Source organism: Eriocheir sinensis, chromosome 42, assembly GCF_024679095.1.
Source record: "Eriocheir sinensis breed Jianghai 21 chromosome 42, ASM2467909v1, whole genome shotgun sequence".
NCBI lineage: Eukaryota > Metazoa > Arthropoda > Malacostraca > Decapoda > Varunidae > Eriocheir > Eriocheir sinensis.
This window is the reverse complement of record NC_066550.1, coordinates 8,386,895-8,402,620: the sequence shown is the minus strand read 5'-3', so window position 1 is coordinate 8,402,620 and position 15,726 is coordinate 8,386,895. Positions and strand designations below refer to the sequence as shown.

General features: G+C 41.3%; 1 protein-coding gene across 1 annotated transcript in view; it reads right to left on the bottom strand.

Moving 5' to 3' along the window:
- Window positions 1-15,726, bottom strand: part of LOC127009902 (extended synaptotagmin-1-like) — a 90,967-nt gene that overhangs the window by 62,408 nt on the left and 12,833 nt on the right. Inside the window, exons 3-7 of the mRNA XM_050883433.1 lie at window positions 15,640-15,726; window positions 14,509-14,575; window positions 12,093-12,238; window positions 9,062-9,182; window positions 2,405-2,575 (exon numbers count right to left, since the gene is read on the bottom strand). The exon at window positions 15,640-15,726 is cut by the window's right edge and continues 128 nt beyond it. Coding sequence (XP_050739390.1) covers window positions 2,405-2,575; window positions 9,062-9,182; window positions 12,093-12,238; window positions 14,509-14,575; window positions 15,640-15,726 — 592 coding nt within the window. The remainder of the gene's footprint in view (window positions 1-2,404; window positions 2,576-9,061; window positions 9,183-12,092; window positions 12,239-14,508; window positions 14,576-15,639) is intronic.

The window sequence follows — 15,726 nt, the reverse complement described above, 5'->3', positions numbered from 1 at the left end:
TCCTCTCCAGTCTCACTCCTCCAGTCTCACTCCTCCAGTCTCACTCCTCTCCAGTCTCACTCCTCTCCAGTCTCACCTCCAGTCCCACTCCTCCAGTCTCACTCCTCTCAGTCTCACTCCTCTCCACTCTCACGCCTCTCCAGTCTCACCACTCTCCAGTCTCACTCCTCTCCAGTCTCACTCCTCTCCAGTCTCACTCCTCTCCAGTCTCACGCCTCTCCAGTCTCACTCCTCTCCAGTCTCACCCCTCTCCAGTCTCACCCCTCTCCAGTCTCACGCCTCTCCAGTCTCACCCCTCTCCAGTCTCACCCCTCTCCAGTCTCACCCCTCTCCAGTCTCACCACTCTCCAGTCTCACCCCTCTCCAGTCTCACTCCTCTCCAGTCTCACGCCTCTCCAGACTCACTCCTCTCCAGTCTCACAACTCTCCAGACTCACACCTCTCCAGTCTCACCACTCTCCAGTCTCACCACTCCAGTCTCCACCACCTCCAGTCTCACCCCTCTCCAGTCTCACCCCTCCAGTCTCACTCCTCTCCAGTCTCACTCCTCCAGTCTCACTCCTCTCCAGTCTCACTCCTCTCCAGTCTCACCCTCCAGTCTCACCCTCTCCAGTCTCACTCCTCTCCAGTCTCACCCCTCTCCAGTCTCACTCCTCTCCAGTCTCACACCTCTCCAGTCTCACACCTCTCCAGTCTCACACCTCTCCAGTCTCACGCCTCTCCAGTCTCACTCCTCCAGTCTCACTCTCCAGTCTCACTCCTCTCCAGTCTCACCCCTCTCCAGTCTCACTCCTCTCCAGTCTCACCCCTCTCCAGTCTCACTACTCTCCAGTCTCACTCCTCTCCAGTCTCACTCCTCTCCAGTCTCACCCCTCTCCAGTCTCACCCCTCTCCAGTCTCACTACTCTCCAGTCTCACCCCTCTCCAGTCTCACTCCTCTCCAGTCTCACTCCTCTCCAGTCTCACTCCTCTCCAGTCTCACTCCTCTCCAGTCTCACTCCTCTCCAGTCTCACTCCTCTCCAGTCTCACTCCTCTCCAGTCTCACTCCTCTCCAGTCTCACTCCTCTCCAGTCTCACCCCTCTCCAGTCTCACCCCTCTCCAGTCTCACTACTCCTTTATGAATGATTGACCTTTTACTTAATGTTCAGCTTGAATATGAAATTACTTTGCTGTGAAGGAGGGAATCATTTGTATGGTAGTAGTTTGGCTTCTTTGCTTTTCTGACCCTCTTTTTTTTCTTCTTTTTTTTTACAGCAAAAGAAACAGCTCAAGGGCAACAAAAAAAAGCCCGCTAATCACTGTTCCCACAAAGACAAAAGTAACAAGCGGCCAAAAGAGGTCAAAGTGGCCAAAAGAGAGGTCAAATTAGTCTGGAAAGTAATCAATGTTATAGTCTTAAACCTAAACAGTAAATGGCTTAATATTCCATCATCAGGAAGAGTGAGACATGCTGTAGTGATTGCTGAAAGAAAGAGGTTACACAGCTATGAAACAAAGGACGCTATTCTGTACAGGTAAGGAAATACAGACTTTACAAGGTGATTCAGGAAAGGTTAACTTAAATGATTCATATAACATACATTGAGGTAAAATCAAAATAACAATCTATGAAAAACCTTACTGAATCTTATTGAAAGTCCCCTACAATTCATATATATTCTATCTTTTCATCAAAGTTAAAAAAATGCTCAGTCTTATCCCGGTAGCAGCGACGGGCCAAATTTGTGGCTTTACCGTGTAGCAGCAACAGGCCAAATTTGTGCCATGATATAAACCCCAAAAAAATAGATGATACATAATCTGATCACAAATGCTTTGATATATATTATGAAATGGTTTGTGCGAGTGATGATTTTTTCTCATTTTTCTCGCTTAGAGGAACAATTAAGAAACACGATCCCCGCTGCTACCGGGTTAAAAGAAATAATCCTACAATTCCTATATGTTCTAACTTTCCATTAAAAACTATTCATAAACTTTAAAATATATGCTCAAAAATATGCCCCATCTCAAAGAATGCCCCCTACAATTTTTACCAGCTTGAACTTTCCCTAAAGAATAACAATCTGCCCTTCCATCTAAACCTATGCAGACCTCTATTACTAAATCTAACTTGCCCTGACCTTCATTAGTGACTTGATCTCTTTATCCTATTTTTCTAAGCCCCACTGACCCACTTGCAGCACCCCACCCATTAACCCCTCCCCATCCACCTCACAGCCCACCCAATAATCCCTTCCCAATCACCACCCACCTCACAGCCCACCCAATAACCCCTCCCCAGTCCCCACCCACCTCACAGCCCACCCAATAACCCCTCCCCATCCACCTCACAGCCCACCCAAAAACTCCTCCCCAGTCCCCACCCACCTCACAGCCCACCCATTACCCACCCCACCCACCTCGCAGTAAAAGTCCCATTTAGGGTTGACGGTGTTGTTGATGGTCTTGGTCTGGAACTTCTGAGCCCCGAGTCGCAGGATGCAGTAGGGGTCGGACTTGCCCATGCCCATCAGCCCCACGTCCTTCTTCATGAGGTTCTGCGCTTCGATCACCTGGATTCGCAGCACGCCCTGGGGAGGTGAGGTGTGGGGTTAGGGTGGGAGAGAGAGGGGGGGGTTATTACGTGAGGTTAGGAAGGAGGAACATACTTAGGTGGTTGGAATGAAGGAATACAAGGAGAGTTAGGTTAGGGAGGGAGGTGACAGGTGAGAAAGTGATATTTTAGGTTATGTGAGGTTAGGATAGAGGAATATACTTAGGTGGTTGGAATGAAGGAATACAAGGAGAGTTAGGTTAGTGTGTGAGGTTAAGGTGAGGTGATAGGGTGAGAAAAAATGATAGAAAGAGCTGGTATGTCAGGTTAGTGTGTGAGGTTAAGGTGAGGAGATAGGGTGAGAAAAAATGATAGAAAGAGCTGGTATGTCAGGTTAGTGTGTGAGGTTAAGGCGAGGAGATAGGGTGAGAAAAAATGATAGAAAGATCTGGTATGTAAGGTTAGTGTGTGAGGTTAGGGTGAGGAGATAGGGTGAGAAAAAATGATAGAAAGAGGTGGTATGTGAGGTTAGTGTGTGAGGTTAAGGTAAGGAGATAGGGTGAGAAAAAATGATAGAAAGATCTGGTATGTAAGGTTAGTGTGTGAGGTTAGGGTGAGGAGATAGGGTGAGAAAAAATGATAGAAAGAGCTGGTATGTAAGGTTAGTGTGTGAGGTTAAGGTAAGGAGATAGGGTGAGAAAAAATGATAGAAAGATCTGGTATGTAAGGTTAGTGTGTGAGGTTAGGGTGAGGAGATAGGGTGAGAAAAAATGATAGAAAGAGCTGGTATGTAAGGTTAGTGTGTGAGGTTAAGGTAAGGAGATAGGGTGAGAAAAAATGATAGAAAGATCTGGTATGTAAGGTTAGTGTGTGAGGTTAGGGTGAGGAGATAGGGTGAGAAAAAATGATAGAAAGAGCTGGTATGTAAGGTTAGTGTGTGAGGTTAAGGTAAGGAGATAGGGTGAGAAAAAATGATATAAAGAGCTGGTATGTCAGGTTATGGGCTGAGGTGCGGGAGAGGGCCAGATCCTTCACTAACATACCCACCCTCACATTCATACCCAATACTATAAACAGCTTGCAACACACACAAATGACACCTCTTTCACTAACATACCCACCCTCACATTCATACCCAATACTATAAACAGCTTGCAACACACACAAATGACACCTCTTTCACTAACATACCCACCCTCACATTCATACCCAATACTATAAACAGCTTGCAACACACACAAATGACACCTCTTTCACTAACATACCCACCCTCACATTCATACCCAATACTATAAACAGCTTGCAACACACACAAATGACACCTCTTTCACTAACATACCCACCCTCACTTTCATACCCAATACTATAAACAGCTTGCAACACACACAAATGACACCTCTTTCACTAACATACCTACCCTCACTTTCATACCCTATACTATAAACAGCTTGCAACACACACAAATGACACCTTCACTAACATACCCACCCTCACTTTCATACCCTATACTATAAACAGCTTGCAACACACACAAATGACACCTCCTTCACTAACATACCCACCCTCACTTTCATACCCTATACTATAAACAGCTTACAACACACACAAATGACACCTCTTTCACTAACATACCCACCCTCACTTTCATACCCTATACTATAAACAGCTTGCAACACACATAAATGACACCTTCACTAACATACCCACCCTCACTTTCATACCCTATACTATAAACAGCTTGCAACACACATAAATGACACCTTCACTAACATACCTACCCTCACATTCATACCCAATACCATAAACAGCTTGCAACACACACACAAATGACACCTCTTTCACTAACACACCCACCCTCACTTTCATACCCAATACTATAAACAGCTTGCAACACACACACAAATGACACATCCTTCACTAACATACCCACCCTCACTTTCATACCCAATACTATAAACAGCTTGCAACACACATAAATGACTCCTCCTTCACTAACATACCCACCCTCACTTTCATACCCTATACTATAAACAGCTTGCAACACACATAAATGACACCTCTTTCACTAACATACCCACTCTCACTTTCATACCCTATACTATAAACAGCTTGCAACACACACATAAATGACACCTTCACTAACATACCCACCCTCACTTTCATACCCTATACTATAAACAGCTTGCAACACACATAAATGACACCTCTTTCACTAACATACCCACTCTCACTTTCATACCCAATACTATAAACAGCTTGCAACACACATAAATGACACCTTCACTAACACACCCACCCTCACTTTCATACCCAATACTATAAACAGCTTGCAACACACATAAATGACACCTCTTTCACTAACATACCCACCCTCACTTTCATACCCAATACTATAAACAGCTTGCAACACACAAAAATGACTCCTCCTTCACTAACATACCTACCCTCACTTTCATACCCTATACTATAAACAGCTTACAACACACATAAATGACACCTCCTTCACTAACATACCTACCCTCACTTTCATACCCTATACTATAAACAGCTTACAACACACATAAATGACTCCTCCTTCACTAACATACCCACACTCACTTTCATACCCTATACTATAAACAGCTTGCAACACACACAAATGACACCACCTTCACTAACATACCCACCCTCACTTTCATACCCAATACTATAAACAGCTTGCAACACACACAAATGACACCTTCACTAACATACCCACCCTCACATTCATACCCAATACTATAAACAGCTTGCAACACACACAAATGACACCTTCACTAACATACCCACCCTCACTTTCATTCCCTATACTATAAACAGCTTACAACACACATAAATGACACCACCTTCACTAACATACCCACCCTCACTTTCATACCCTATACTATAAACAGCTTGCAACACACATAAATGACTCCTTCACTAACATACCTACCCTCACTTTCATACCCTATACTATAAACAGCTTGCAACACACATAAATGACACCTTCACTAACATACCTACCCTCACTTTCATACCCTATACTATAAACAGCTTGCAACACACATAAATGACACCTTCACTAACATACCTACCCTCACTTTCATACCCTATACCATAAACAGCTTGCAACACACATAAATGACACCTCTTTCACTAACATACCCACCCTCACTTTCATACTCTATACTATAAACAGCTTGCAACACACACAAATGACACATCCTTCACTAACATACCCACCCTCACTTTCATACCCTATACTATAAACAGCTTGCAACACACATAAATGACACCTTCACTAACATACCTACCCTCACTTTCATACCCTATACTATAAACAGCTTGCAACACACATAAATGACACCACCTTCACTAACATACCCACCCTCACTTTCATACCCTATACTATAAACAGCTTGTAACACACATAAATGACACCTTCACTAACATACCCACCCTCACTTTCATACCCAATACTATAAACAGCTTGCAACACACACAAATGACACTTTCACTAACATACCTACCCTCACTTTCATACCCTATACTATAAACAGCTTGCAACACACATAAATGACACCTTCACTAACATACCCACCCTCACTTTCATACCCAATACTATAAACAGCTTGCAACACACATAAATGACACCTCTTTCACTAACATACCTACCCTCACATTCATACCCTATACTATAAACAGCTTGCAACACACACAAATGACACCTTCACTAACACACCCACCCTCACATTCATACCCAATACTATAAACAGCTTGCAACACACACAAATGACACCTTCACTAACATACCCACCCTCACATTCATACCCAATACTATAAACAGCTTGCAACACACACAAATGACACCTTCACTAACATACCCACCCTCACATTCATACCCAATACTATAAACAGCTTGCAACACACACAAATGACACCTTCACTAACATACCTACCCTCACTTTCATACCCTATACTATAAACAGCTTGCAACACACACAAATGACACATCCTTCACTAACATACCCACCCTCACTTTCATACCCTATACTATAAACAGCTTGCAACACACATAAATGACACCTCCTTCACTAACACACCCACCCTCACTTTCATACCCTATACTATAAACAGCTTGCAACACACATAAATGACTCCTTCACTAACATACCCACCCTCACTTTCATACCCTATACTATAAACAGCTTGCAACACACACAAATGACACCTTCACTAACATACCCACCCTCACTTTCATACCCAATACTATAAACAGCTTGCAACACACACAAATGACACCTTCACTAACATACCCACCCTCACTTTCATACCCAATACTATAAACAGCTTGCAACACACACAAATGACACCTTCACTAACATACCCACCCTCACTTTCATACCCTATACTATAAACAGCTTGCAACACACACAAATGACACCTTCACTAACATACCCACCCTCACTTTCATACCCAATACTATAAACAGCTTGCAACACACACAAATGACACTTTCACTAACATACCCACCCTCACTTTCATACCCTATACTATAAACAGCTTGCAACACACACAAATGACACCTCCTTCACTAACATACCCACCCTCACTTTCATACCCAATACTATAAACAGCTTGCAACACACATAAATGACACCACCTTCACTAACATACCCACCCTCACTTTCATACCCTATACTATAAACAGCTTGCAACACACACAAATGACACCTTCACTAACATACCCACCCTCACTTTCATACCCAATACTATAAACAGCTTGCAACACACACAAATGACACCTTCACTAACATACCCACCCTCACTTTCATACCCTATACTATAAACAGCTTGTAACACACATAAATGACTCCTTCACTAACATACCTACCCTCACTTTCATACCCTATACTATAAACAGCTTGTAACACACACAAATGACACCTTCACTAACATACCCACCCTCACTTTCATACCCTATACTATAAACAGCTTGTAACACACATAAATGACTCCTTCACTAACATACCTACCCTCACTTTCATACCCTATACTATAAACAGCTTGTAACACACACAAATGACTCCTTCACTAACATACCTACCCTCACTTTCATACCCTATACTATAAACAGCTTGTAACACACATAAATGACACCTCCTTCACTAACATACCCACCCTCACTTTCATACCCTATACTATAAACAGCTTGCAACACACATAAATGACACCTCCTTCACTAACATACCCACCCTCACTTTCATACCCTATACTATAAACAGCTTGCAACACACACAAATGACACCTTCACTAACATACCCACCCTCACTTTCATACCCTATACAATAAACAGCTTGCAACACACATAAATGACACCTCTTTCACTAACATACCCACCCTCACTTTCATACCCTATACTATAAACAGCTTGCAACACACACAAATGACACCTTCACTAACATACCCACCCTCACTTTCATACCCTATACAATAAACAGCTTGCAACACACATAAATGACACCTCTTTCACTAACACACCCACCCTCACTTTCATACCCTATACTATAAACAGCTTGCAACACACATAAATGACACCTCTTTCACTAACATACCTACCCTCACTTTCATACCCTATACTATAAACAGCTTGCAACACACATAAATGACACCTTCACTAACATACCTACCCTCACTTTCATACCCTATACTATAAACAGCTTGCAACACACATAAATGACACCTCTTTCACTAACATACCTACCCTCACTTTCATACCCTATACTATAAACAGCTTGCAACACACATAAATGACTCCTCCTTCACTAACATACCCACACTCACTTTCATACCCAATACTATAAACAGCTTGCAACACACATAAATGACACCTTCACTAACATACCTACCCTCACTTTCATACCCTATACTATAAACAGCTTGCAACACACACAAATGACTCCTCCTTCACTAACATACCCACACTCACTTTCATACCCAATACTATAAACAGCTTGCAACACACATAAATGACACCTTCACTAACATACCCACCCTCACTTTCATACCCTCAGCAATACCATCAGCAACTTTTCCTTATTTCTACGCTTATTCAGTTTTTATCATTGTGGTGGTTTCTTGATAGCATGCATCCTTAAATCCTATCAGTCCTCCACTTTACACTACTAACTACTACTACTACTTCTCCACTTACAACACATTCTTACCGTCACATACACAGACACACACACACACAGATAACACTTCCTTTGCCAACACACTTTCCATGACTTCCACACACTCACACCCTCAACCTCTCCTCCCGAAATTGACCCCTTTTTCAGCCACCTCTTGATTCTTTTTAGGAGCAGCGAGTAGCGGGCTTTTTTTATTTATTATAGTTTCCTTTTTTTTGTGCCCTTGAGCTCTATAACCAACATTTAATTCTTTCACCGACGCACCCTCACACACCCTCCATCCCTCCCCCCTACACACAGCCCTCCCCTCACCACCCAACACTCACAGCAGGGGTGGGGCACTTCAGCTCGGCGATGTTGATGTCCTCCACCAGTTGAATGGGGTAGCGGTTGGGCAGGACCATCATGTGGGCGATCTGCTCCGTCACAATGCTCCGGAGAATGTCACTGCGGGCGGAGGAGTGGATGAGCGGATGGGGTGGAGGGATAGGGTGGTATTTGGGGTGGAAACAAAGGGATGAAGGGATGAACAGAAGGTAGAAGAAGAAGTAGAAAAATATGCAAGGTCTGTGAGGTCAGGGTAAGGCTATATTGAGAAAGATGGAATATAGGGGAGGTTAGGACATGAGAGAGGTGAAAGGGTGTGAAAAGGGTAGAACAGAGAGAGTAGGGTTAAAATTGGAAGCAGCGACGGGCTAAATTTGTGGCTTTACCGTGTACCAGCGACGGGCTAAATTTGTGGCTTTACCGTGTACCAGCGACGGGCCAAATTTGTGGCTTTACCTTGTACCAGCGACGGGCCAAATTTGTGGCTTTACCGTGTACCAGCGACGGGCCAAATTTGTGGCTTTACCGTGTACCAGCGACGGGCTAAATTTGTGGCTTTACCGTGTACCAGCGACGGGCCAAATGTTAGCCATGATATAAACCCCAAAATTAGATGATGCATAAACTATTCACAAATGCGTTGATATATATTATGAAATGGTTTGCGTGAGTGATGATTTTTCTCTCATTTTTCTCGCTTAGAGGGGCCTTTAAGAAACATGATCCCTGCAGCTACCGGGTTAAAATTGGTAGAAATGAAGGAATGACAAAGACAGGGTAGAAAAAATAAAGGATAGTAGAAGTAGTATTAGTAAAGGAAAGGAGGATATAAAGGAATGAGATGGAAATAAAGAAGAAAATAGATGAAGCAGTGAGTGGGGTGAATAAACAAATCTTAAGTTAAATGAAAGAGAAAATAAGAAAAAAATGAAGTAAAAGATAAGGAAAGATAACAAAGGATAGTGGAGAGCTGATAAGATTGGAGGTTGCATGCAATAAAAAAAACTATCTTAAAATAAACTGATTAAGGAGAAATATAAACGAAGGAACAAAATAAGACACAGAAACAGAAAAAAAGATAGACAAGGAAAGGAAAAACAAATCTATAAAACAGGAAGAGGAAAAAACAAGGATAGAAACAGGAAAAAAAATAAACAAAAGGAAAAACAAAGATATAAAACAGGAAGAGGAAAAACAAGGATAGAAACAGGGAAACAAAGATAAACAAAAGGAAAAACAAAGATATAAAACAGGAAGAGAAAAAACAAGGATAGAAACAGGGAAAAAGATAAACAAAAGGAAAAACAAAGATATAAAACAGGAAGAGGAAAAACAAAGAGAAACAGGAAAAAAAGATAAACAAAAGGAAAAACAAAGATATAAAACAGGAAGAGAAAAAACAAGGATAGAAACAGGGAAAAAAAGATAAACAAAAGGAAAAACAAAGATAAAAATAGAAAAACAAGAAACAAGAAAAGGAAAAACAGATACAAACAGGAAGAGGAAAAACAAGAATAGAAAAACGAAAAAAAGATAAAGAAAAATGAAAAAAAAAGGTAATAAAAAAAGATATCAAGAAACAGAAAAAGGAAAAAAAGGAGATAAAAAGGAAAAGGGAAAACAAGGACAGGAGCGGGAAAAGGACGAATACAATATAGAAACAGAAATAAGGAAAACCGAGATGAGGAAAAGGAAAAATAAGAAAGAGGGGAAAAGGAAATAGGAGATAAAAGAGGGAAGGAAAAACAAAATAGAAAAAGGGAAAGGAAAACAAACAGAATAAGGAAAAAGAGAAAATATAAACAGAAGAAAAAGGAAAATGGAAAAAAAAGAAAACAGGAAAAGAACTATAAAAAACCAAAATAAACAAGGATCAATGAAATCAATAAGAATGCAAAACACAGAAAGGAAAACAAAGAGAAGAAAAAAAAAACTCAACCAGCCATGAATAATGTAATATGGAGGGAGGAGAGGAGGAGGAAGAGGAGGAGGAGGAGGAGGAGAGGAAGAGGTGGAGGTAAGAGGAGGAGGTGGAATGGAGGAAGAGGAGGAGGTGGAGGAGAGGGAAGAGGAGGAGGTGGAGAGAGGAAGAGGCAGAGGAGGAGAAAGAGGAGGAGGTGGGGATAGGAGAGGAGGTAGAGGCAGAGAGAAGAGAGAGAAGGCCAAGGGGGACAGAGAGGAGGTGGAAGAGGAGGAGGAGGAGAGTGGTGGAAGGAGAGAGGAGGTGGAGGAAGAGGTGGCAACATGAATGCATAATAAATGAGGAGGGAGGAGAGTGTGATAATGAGTCCACCCTTTCAATACACACCTGCACCACCACACCTGCTGGCTACACACATATGAAGCCAGGTATGAATCACTGCTGTCACACACACAGACACACACACACACACAAATGGGTTTTCAGTGTACTTCTTAACCTCTGTATATCTTTTTTTGCCTCTCACATCAAAGTTAAGACATACAAGACCAGTATCATCACTATCTACCCACTATTCTTAAATCCCACTTTGCCAAACCTCTCCCTGCCTCTCAAATCCTCCTCCTCCTCCATAATTTCTCTCAGGTTATAGAATAGTCCTTAAATTTTCCTGTCCACTGCATCTCTTTAAATTTATCCCCCCTCGTCATTCTCCTTCTTCCACCTTGTCGAGAACTTTCGCTCAAACTTTTCCTAGATTCCTGGCTCACCCCTTCACTCTTATTCCATCTTCTCATACCTCTCCCAGTTCTCTTTCTTTTCGTCTTTCCTCTTTCTTACCTTTATCAACCTTTTCTAACCTCCTCATTCTTTCCCATTCCCTTTGCATACCCCTTGCCTGGCCTCCACACTTTTCCTATCCCTTCCCCACATCCTCATCCCCCCTCCTCTCACCCAATCATCCATCTCTCCCTCCTCGCCCTGTCCCCTTCACCTCAATCATCCACCTCCCCTATTCACCCCTCCCATTCCACTCCAGTCATCCACACACTTTCTCTCCTCACTGCAATCATCCATCACCTCTCCCTACTCATCCATCATCTCCTCACCTCAGTCCGGGCATGTCGAACACATCCGCCAGTCCAATGAGGTTAAAGTCCACATCCGGGTTGTTGAGGAAGAACACTTGCAGTCCACCCACCAGCGGGATTTGGCGGACCAGTGGCTTCATCACCACCCTCATCCGCCCGGAGATCTGAAGGAGGGATGATTAGGTGGATGAAGGCGGAGAGAGGGTATAGTGTAAAACAGTAAAGTAGTATAGTTTAGCATATAGTTAATTAATAGATACATACAGGTTTTAATAATCCATTTAATAAGGAAGCAGGTGGAGTATAGACAGGTAAACAGTGACAGTAGAGAGCAAGATGAGGAGTCAGTGGAGATGAAAACAAAAACAAACAGGTAAACAGGTTGATAAATTAGTAAATAAAGAAATAGAGAAAAGTTATTAGTTATGATCGTGTATTTGTTTGTTTGAATCTTTGTTTGGCTTTGTGTTTTTCTTCGTCTTTATCTTCTCTCGTTCATCCTTTCTTTTATTTTTTTTCTCTTCTATCTTTTTCTTGCATCTTTCCATCCTTCCTTTCCTTTCTTCTCTTTCTTTTCCTCCTCCTCCTCCTCTCTCTCTCCTCCTCCTCCCTCCATATTACATTATTCATGGCTGGTTGAGTGTTTTCTTTTCTTCTCTCTTTGCTTTCCTTTCTGTGTCTTGCATTCTTATTGATTTCATTGATCTTTGTTTATTTTGTTTTTTTATAGTTTGTCTTTTCTAGTTTTCTTTTCTTTTCCTGTTTCTCTCATTTTCCTTTTTTCTGTTGATACTTTCTCTTTTTCCTTATTGTTTGTTTTCCTTTCCCTTTTTCTATTTTATTTTTCCTTCCCTCTTTATCTCCTATTTCCTTTTCCCCTCTTTCTTATTTTTCCTTTTCCTCATCTGTTTTCCTTTTTTCTGTTGATACTTTCTCATTTTCCTTATTCCGTTTATTTTCCTTTCCCTTTTTCTATTTTATTTTTCCTTCCCTCTTTATCTTCTATTTCCTTTTCCCCTTTCTTATTTTTCCTTTTCCTCATCTCAGTTTTCCTTTTTTCTGTTTCTTGATCGTATTCTTCCTTTTCCCGGTCCTGTCCTTGTTTTCCTTTTCCTTTCTCTCTGTCTCTTTCTTTTCAGGTTAACGAGTAATTAACAGGTGAAGGACTAATAAACAAGTAAACAAATCAACAAGCAGGTAAGTTTTTACAGGTGACCCTTGGACAGGTAAACTTTAATCAAACAAAATCTTAAACACCTCAATAACTTTCTTACCTTACCTGTGCGATCATTCAGTCCAGGTAAGTGGAAGGTGTAATTAGAGGTGTGAGTTGACAGGTAATTTATTGATAACAGGTAGCGATGGAGAGAGGAGGAAGGAGATAAGAGAAGATAAGGAAAGGAAAAGTTGACAGCAAAAAAAGCAAAAAATAAATAAAAAATAATAATAATACTTAAGAAATGGAAGAAAAGAAAAGCAAAAATGGACAGACGAAAGATGGAAGGGAAACACAGAAGATAAAGAAATGGAGGTTTAAATGTATTACGGATTAAGAAGTGGATGGTTAAGAAAGCAATGAATATACTTACTAAAAAAATGGAAGAAAAGAAAAGCAAAAATGGACGACGAAAGATGGAAGGGAAACACAGAAGATAAAGAAATGGAGGTTTAAATGTATTACGGATTAAGAAATGGATGGATGGTTTAAATATATTACGGATTAAGAAGTGGATAGTTAAGAAAGCAATGGATATACATACTTAAGAAATGGAAGAAAAGAAAAGCAAAAATGGACAAACAAAAGATGGAAGGGAAACACAGATGATAAAGAAATGGAGGTTTAAATGTATTACGGATTAAGAAGTGGATGGTTAAGAAAGCAATGAATATACTTACTTAAGAAATGGATAAAAAGAAAAGCAAAATGGAGATGGAAACTAGAGTAAATAAGATAGTTAAGAAAGGAAAAAGATTAACTAAAGGACGAAAACACAGGATATTGCATAAAATTAAAGATAAGTACAGCAAAAAATGGAGTTATGAAATGGAAGAGAGGGAAAGCAAAATGAATAAAAAAGGAGAAAACAAGGAATGAATAAGAAAAAGAAAACAAGGAATGAAAAAAAAAAGAATGAATAAAAAGGAAATGAATAAAAAATGAGAAAACAAGGAATGAATAAAAAAAGAAATGAATAAAAAAGGAATGAATAATAAAAAGGAAATGAATAAAAAAGGAATGAATAATAAAAAGGAAATGAATAAAAAATGAGAAAACAAGCAATGAATAAAAAATGAATTAATAAAAAGGAAATTAACAAAAAAGGAGAAAACAAGGAATGGAAACACAGGAGAAAGTTAATAAAGGAACGCCCAGAAAAGCAAAAACAGATCATTAATAAAAGATAGAAAAAAATATGAGCTTGTCTTTTCTTACCTGCAGGTCCTTGATGCCCATTTTGAACTTGGCGACGCTGACCTCAAATTTGCAGTCCCCGGCGTACCTGCGGATGGGTCACCGAGGTCAGGGCACACTTAGGTCAGGTCAAGACATACATAGACAATATTAAGACAACCATTATGGGGAAAAGTGACTAACTAAAAATTATGAGAATATAGAGGAAATATTAAAAGAAGAAAACAAGAGTACACACTAGAATAAACAGAGAGAGGAATTAAATAGTGACAATAGAAAGGAAATATAACAAAACAAGACTAGCGTAACTATATATTACGTATGTGGAATATAAGATGATGTTTTAGTCCGTTTTAAATCCACCTGAATCCAGTCCACATGCAACCAAATCTCTGGTCCACACCTGATCAATACCCACCAAATTCCAACCGCACTCCACCAGCCCTCCCAAACCTCCTACCGACAACTCCCACACGCAAAATCCAAAATAGTTTATCCACATGCCATACACTTAACCCGGTAGCTGCAGGGATCATGTTTCTTAAAGGCCCCTCTAAGCGAGAAAAATGAGAAAAATCATCACTCACGCAAACCATTTCATAATATATATATCAACGCATTTGTGATCAGTTTATGCATCATCTATTTTGGGGGTTTACATCATGGCAAAAATTTGGCCCGTTGCTACTACCGGGTTAATCCTCTCCCCGAAACCCAACGTCACCCAACAACTGACCAATGCACTTTCCCAAAACACACTGAGAAGTCCCCCCTCCCCCCCTTCCCCCCATCCCCTTTCCATACCTCCATCTCCCCAATCACCGACCCTTTCCTTTCCTCCGTTTCCTCTCCCTCCTCCCCCCATCCCACACCTGCTTCCTTCCCCCTACCTTTCCTACCTCCTCCCATCCCCTTTCCATACCTCCACATCCCCAATCACCAACCCTTTCCATTCCTCAGTTTCCTCTCCTTCCTCCTCCCATCCCACACCTGCTTCCTTCCCCCTACCTTTCCTACCTCCTCCCACCCCCTTTCCATACCTCCACATCCCCAATCACCGACCCTTTCCTTTCCTCAGTTTCCTCTCCTTCCTCCTCCCATCCCACACCTGCTTCCTTCCCCCTCCCCATCACCCCAGCCCCCCACACTCACGCAAAGTCCATGTCCATGATAATCTCGTGTCTGGATGTGTCGTCGTAGACCTTCACCCCCGAGAGCCTGGGTGGCGTGTCCCCTAGG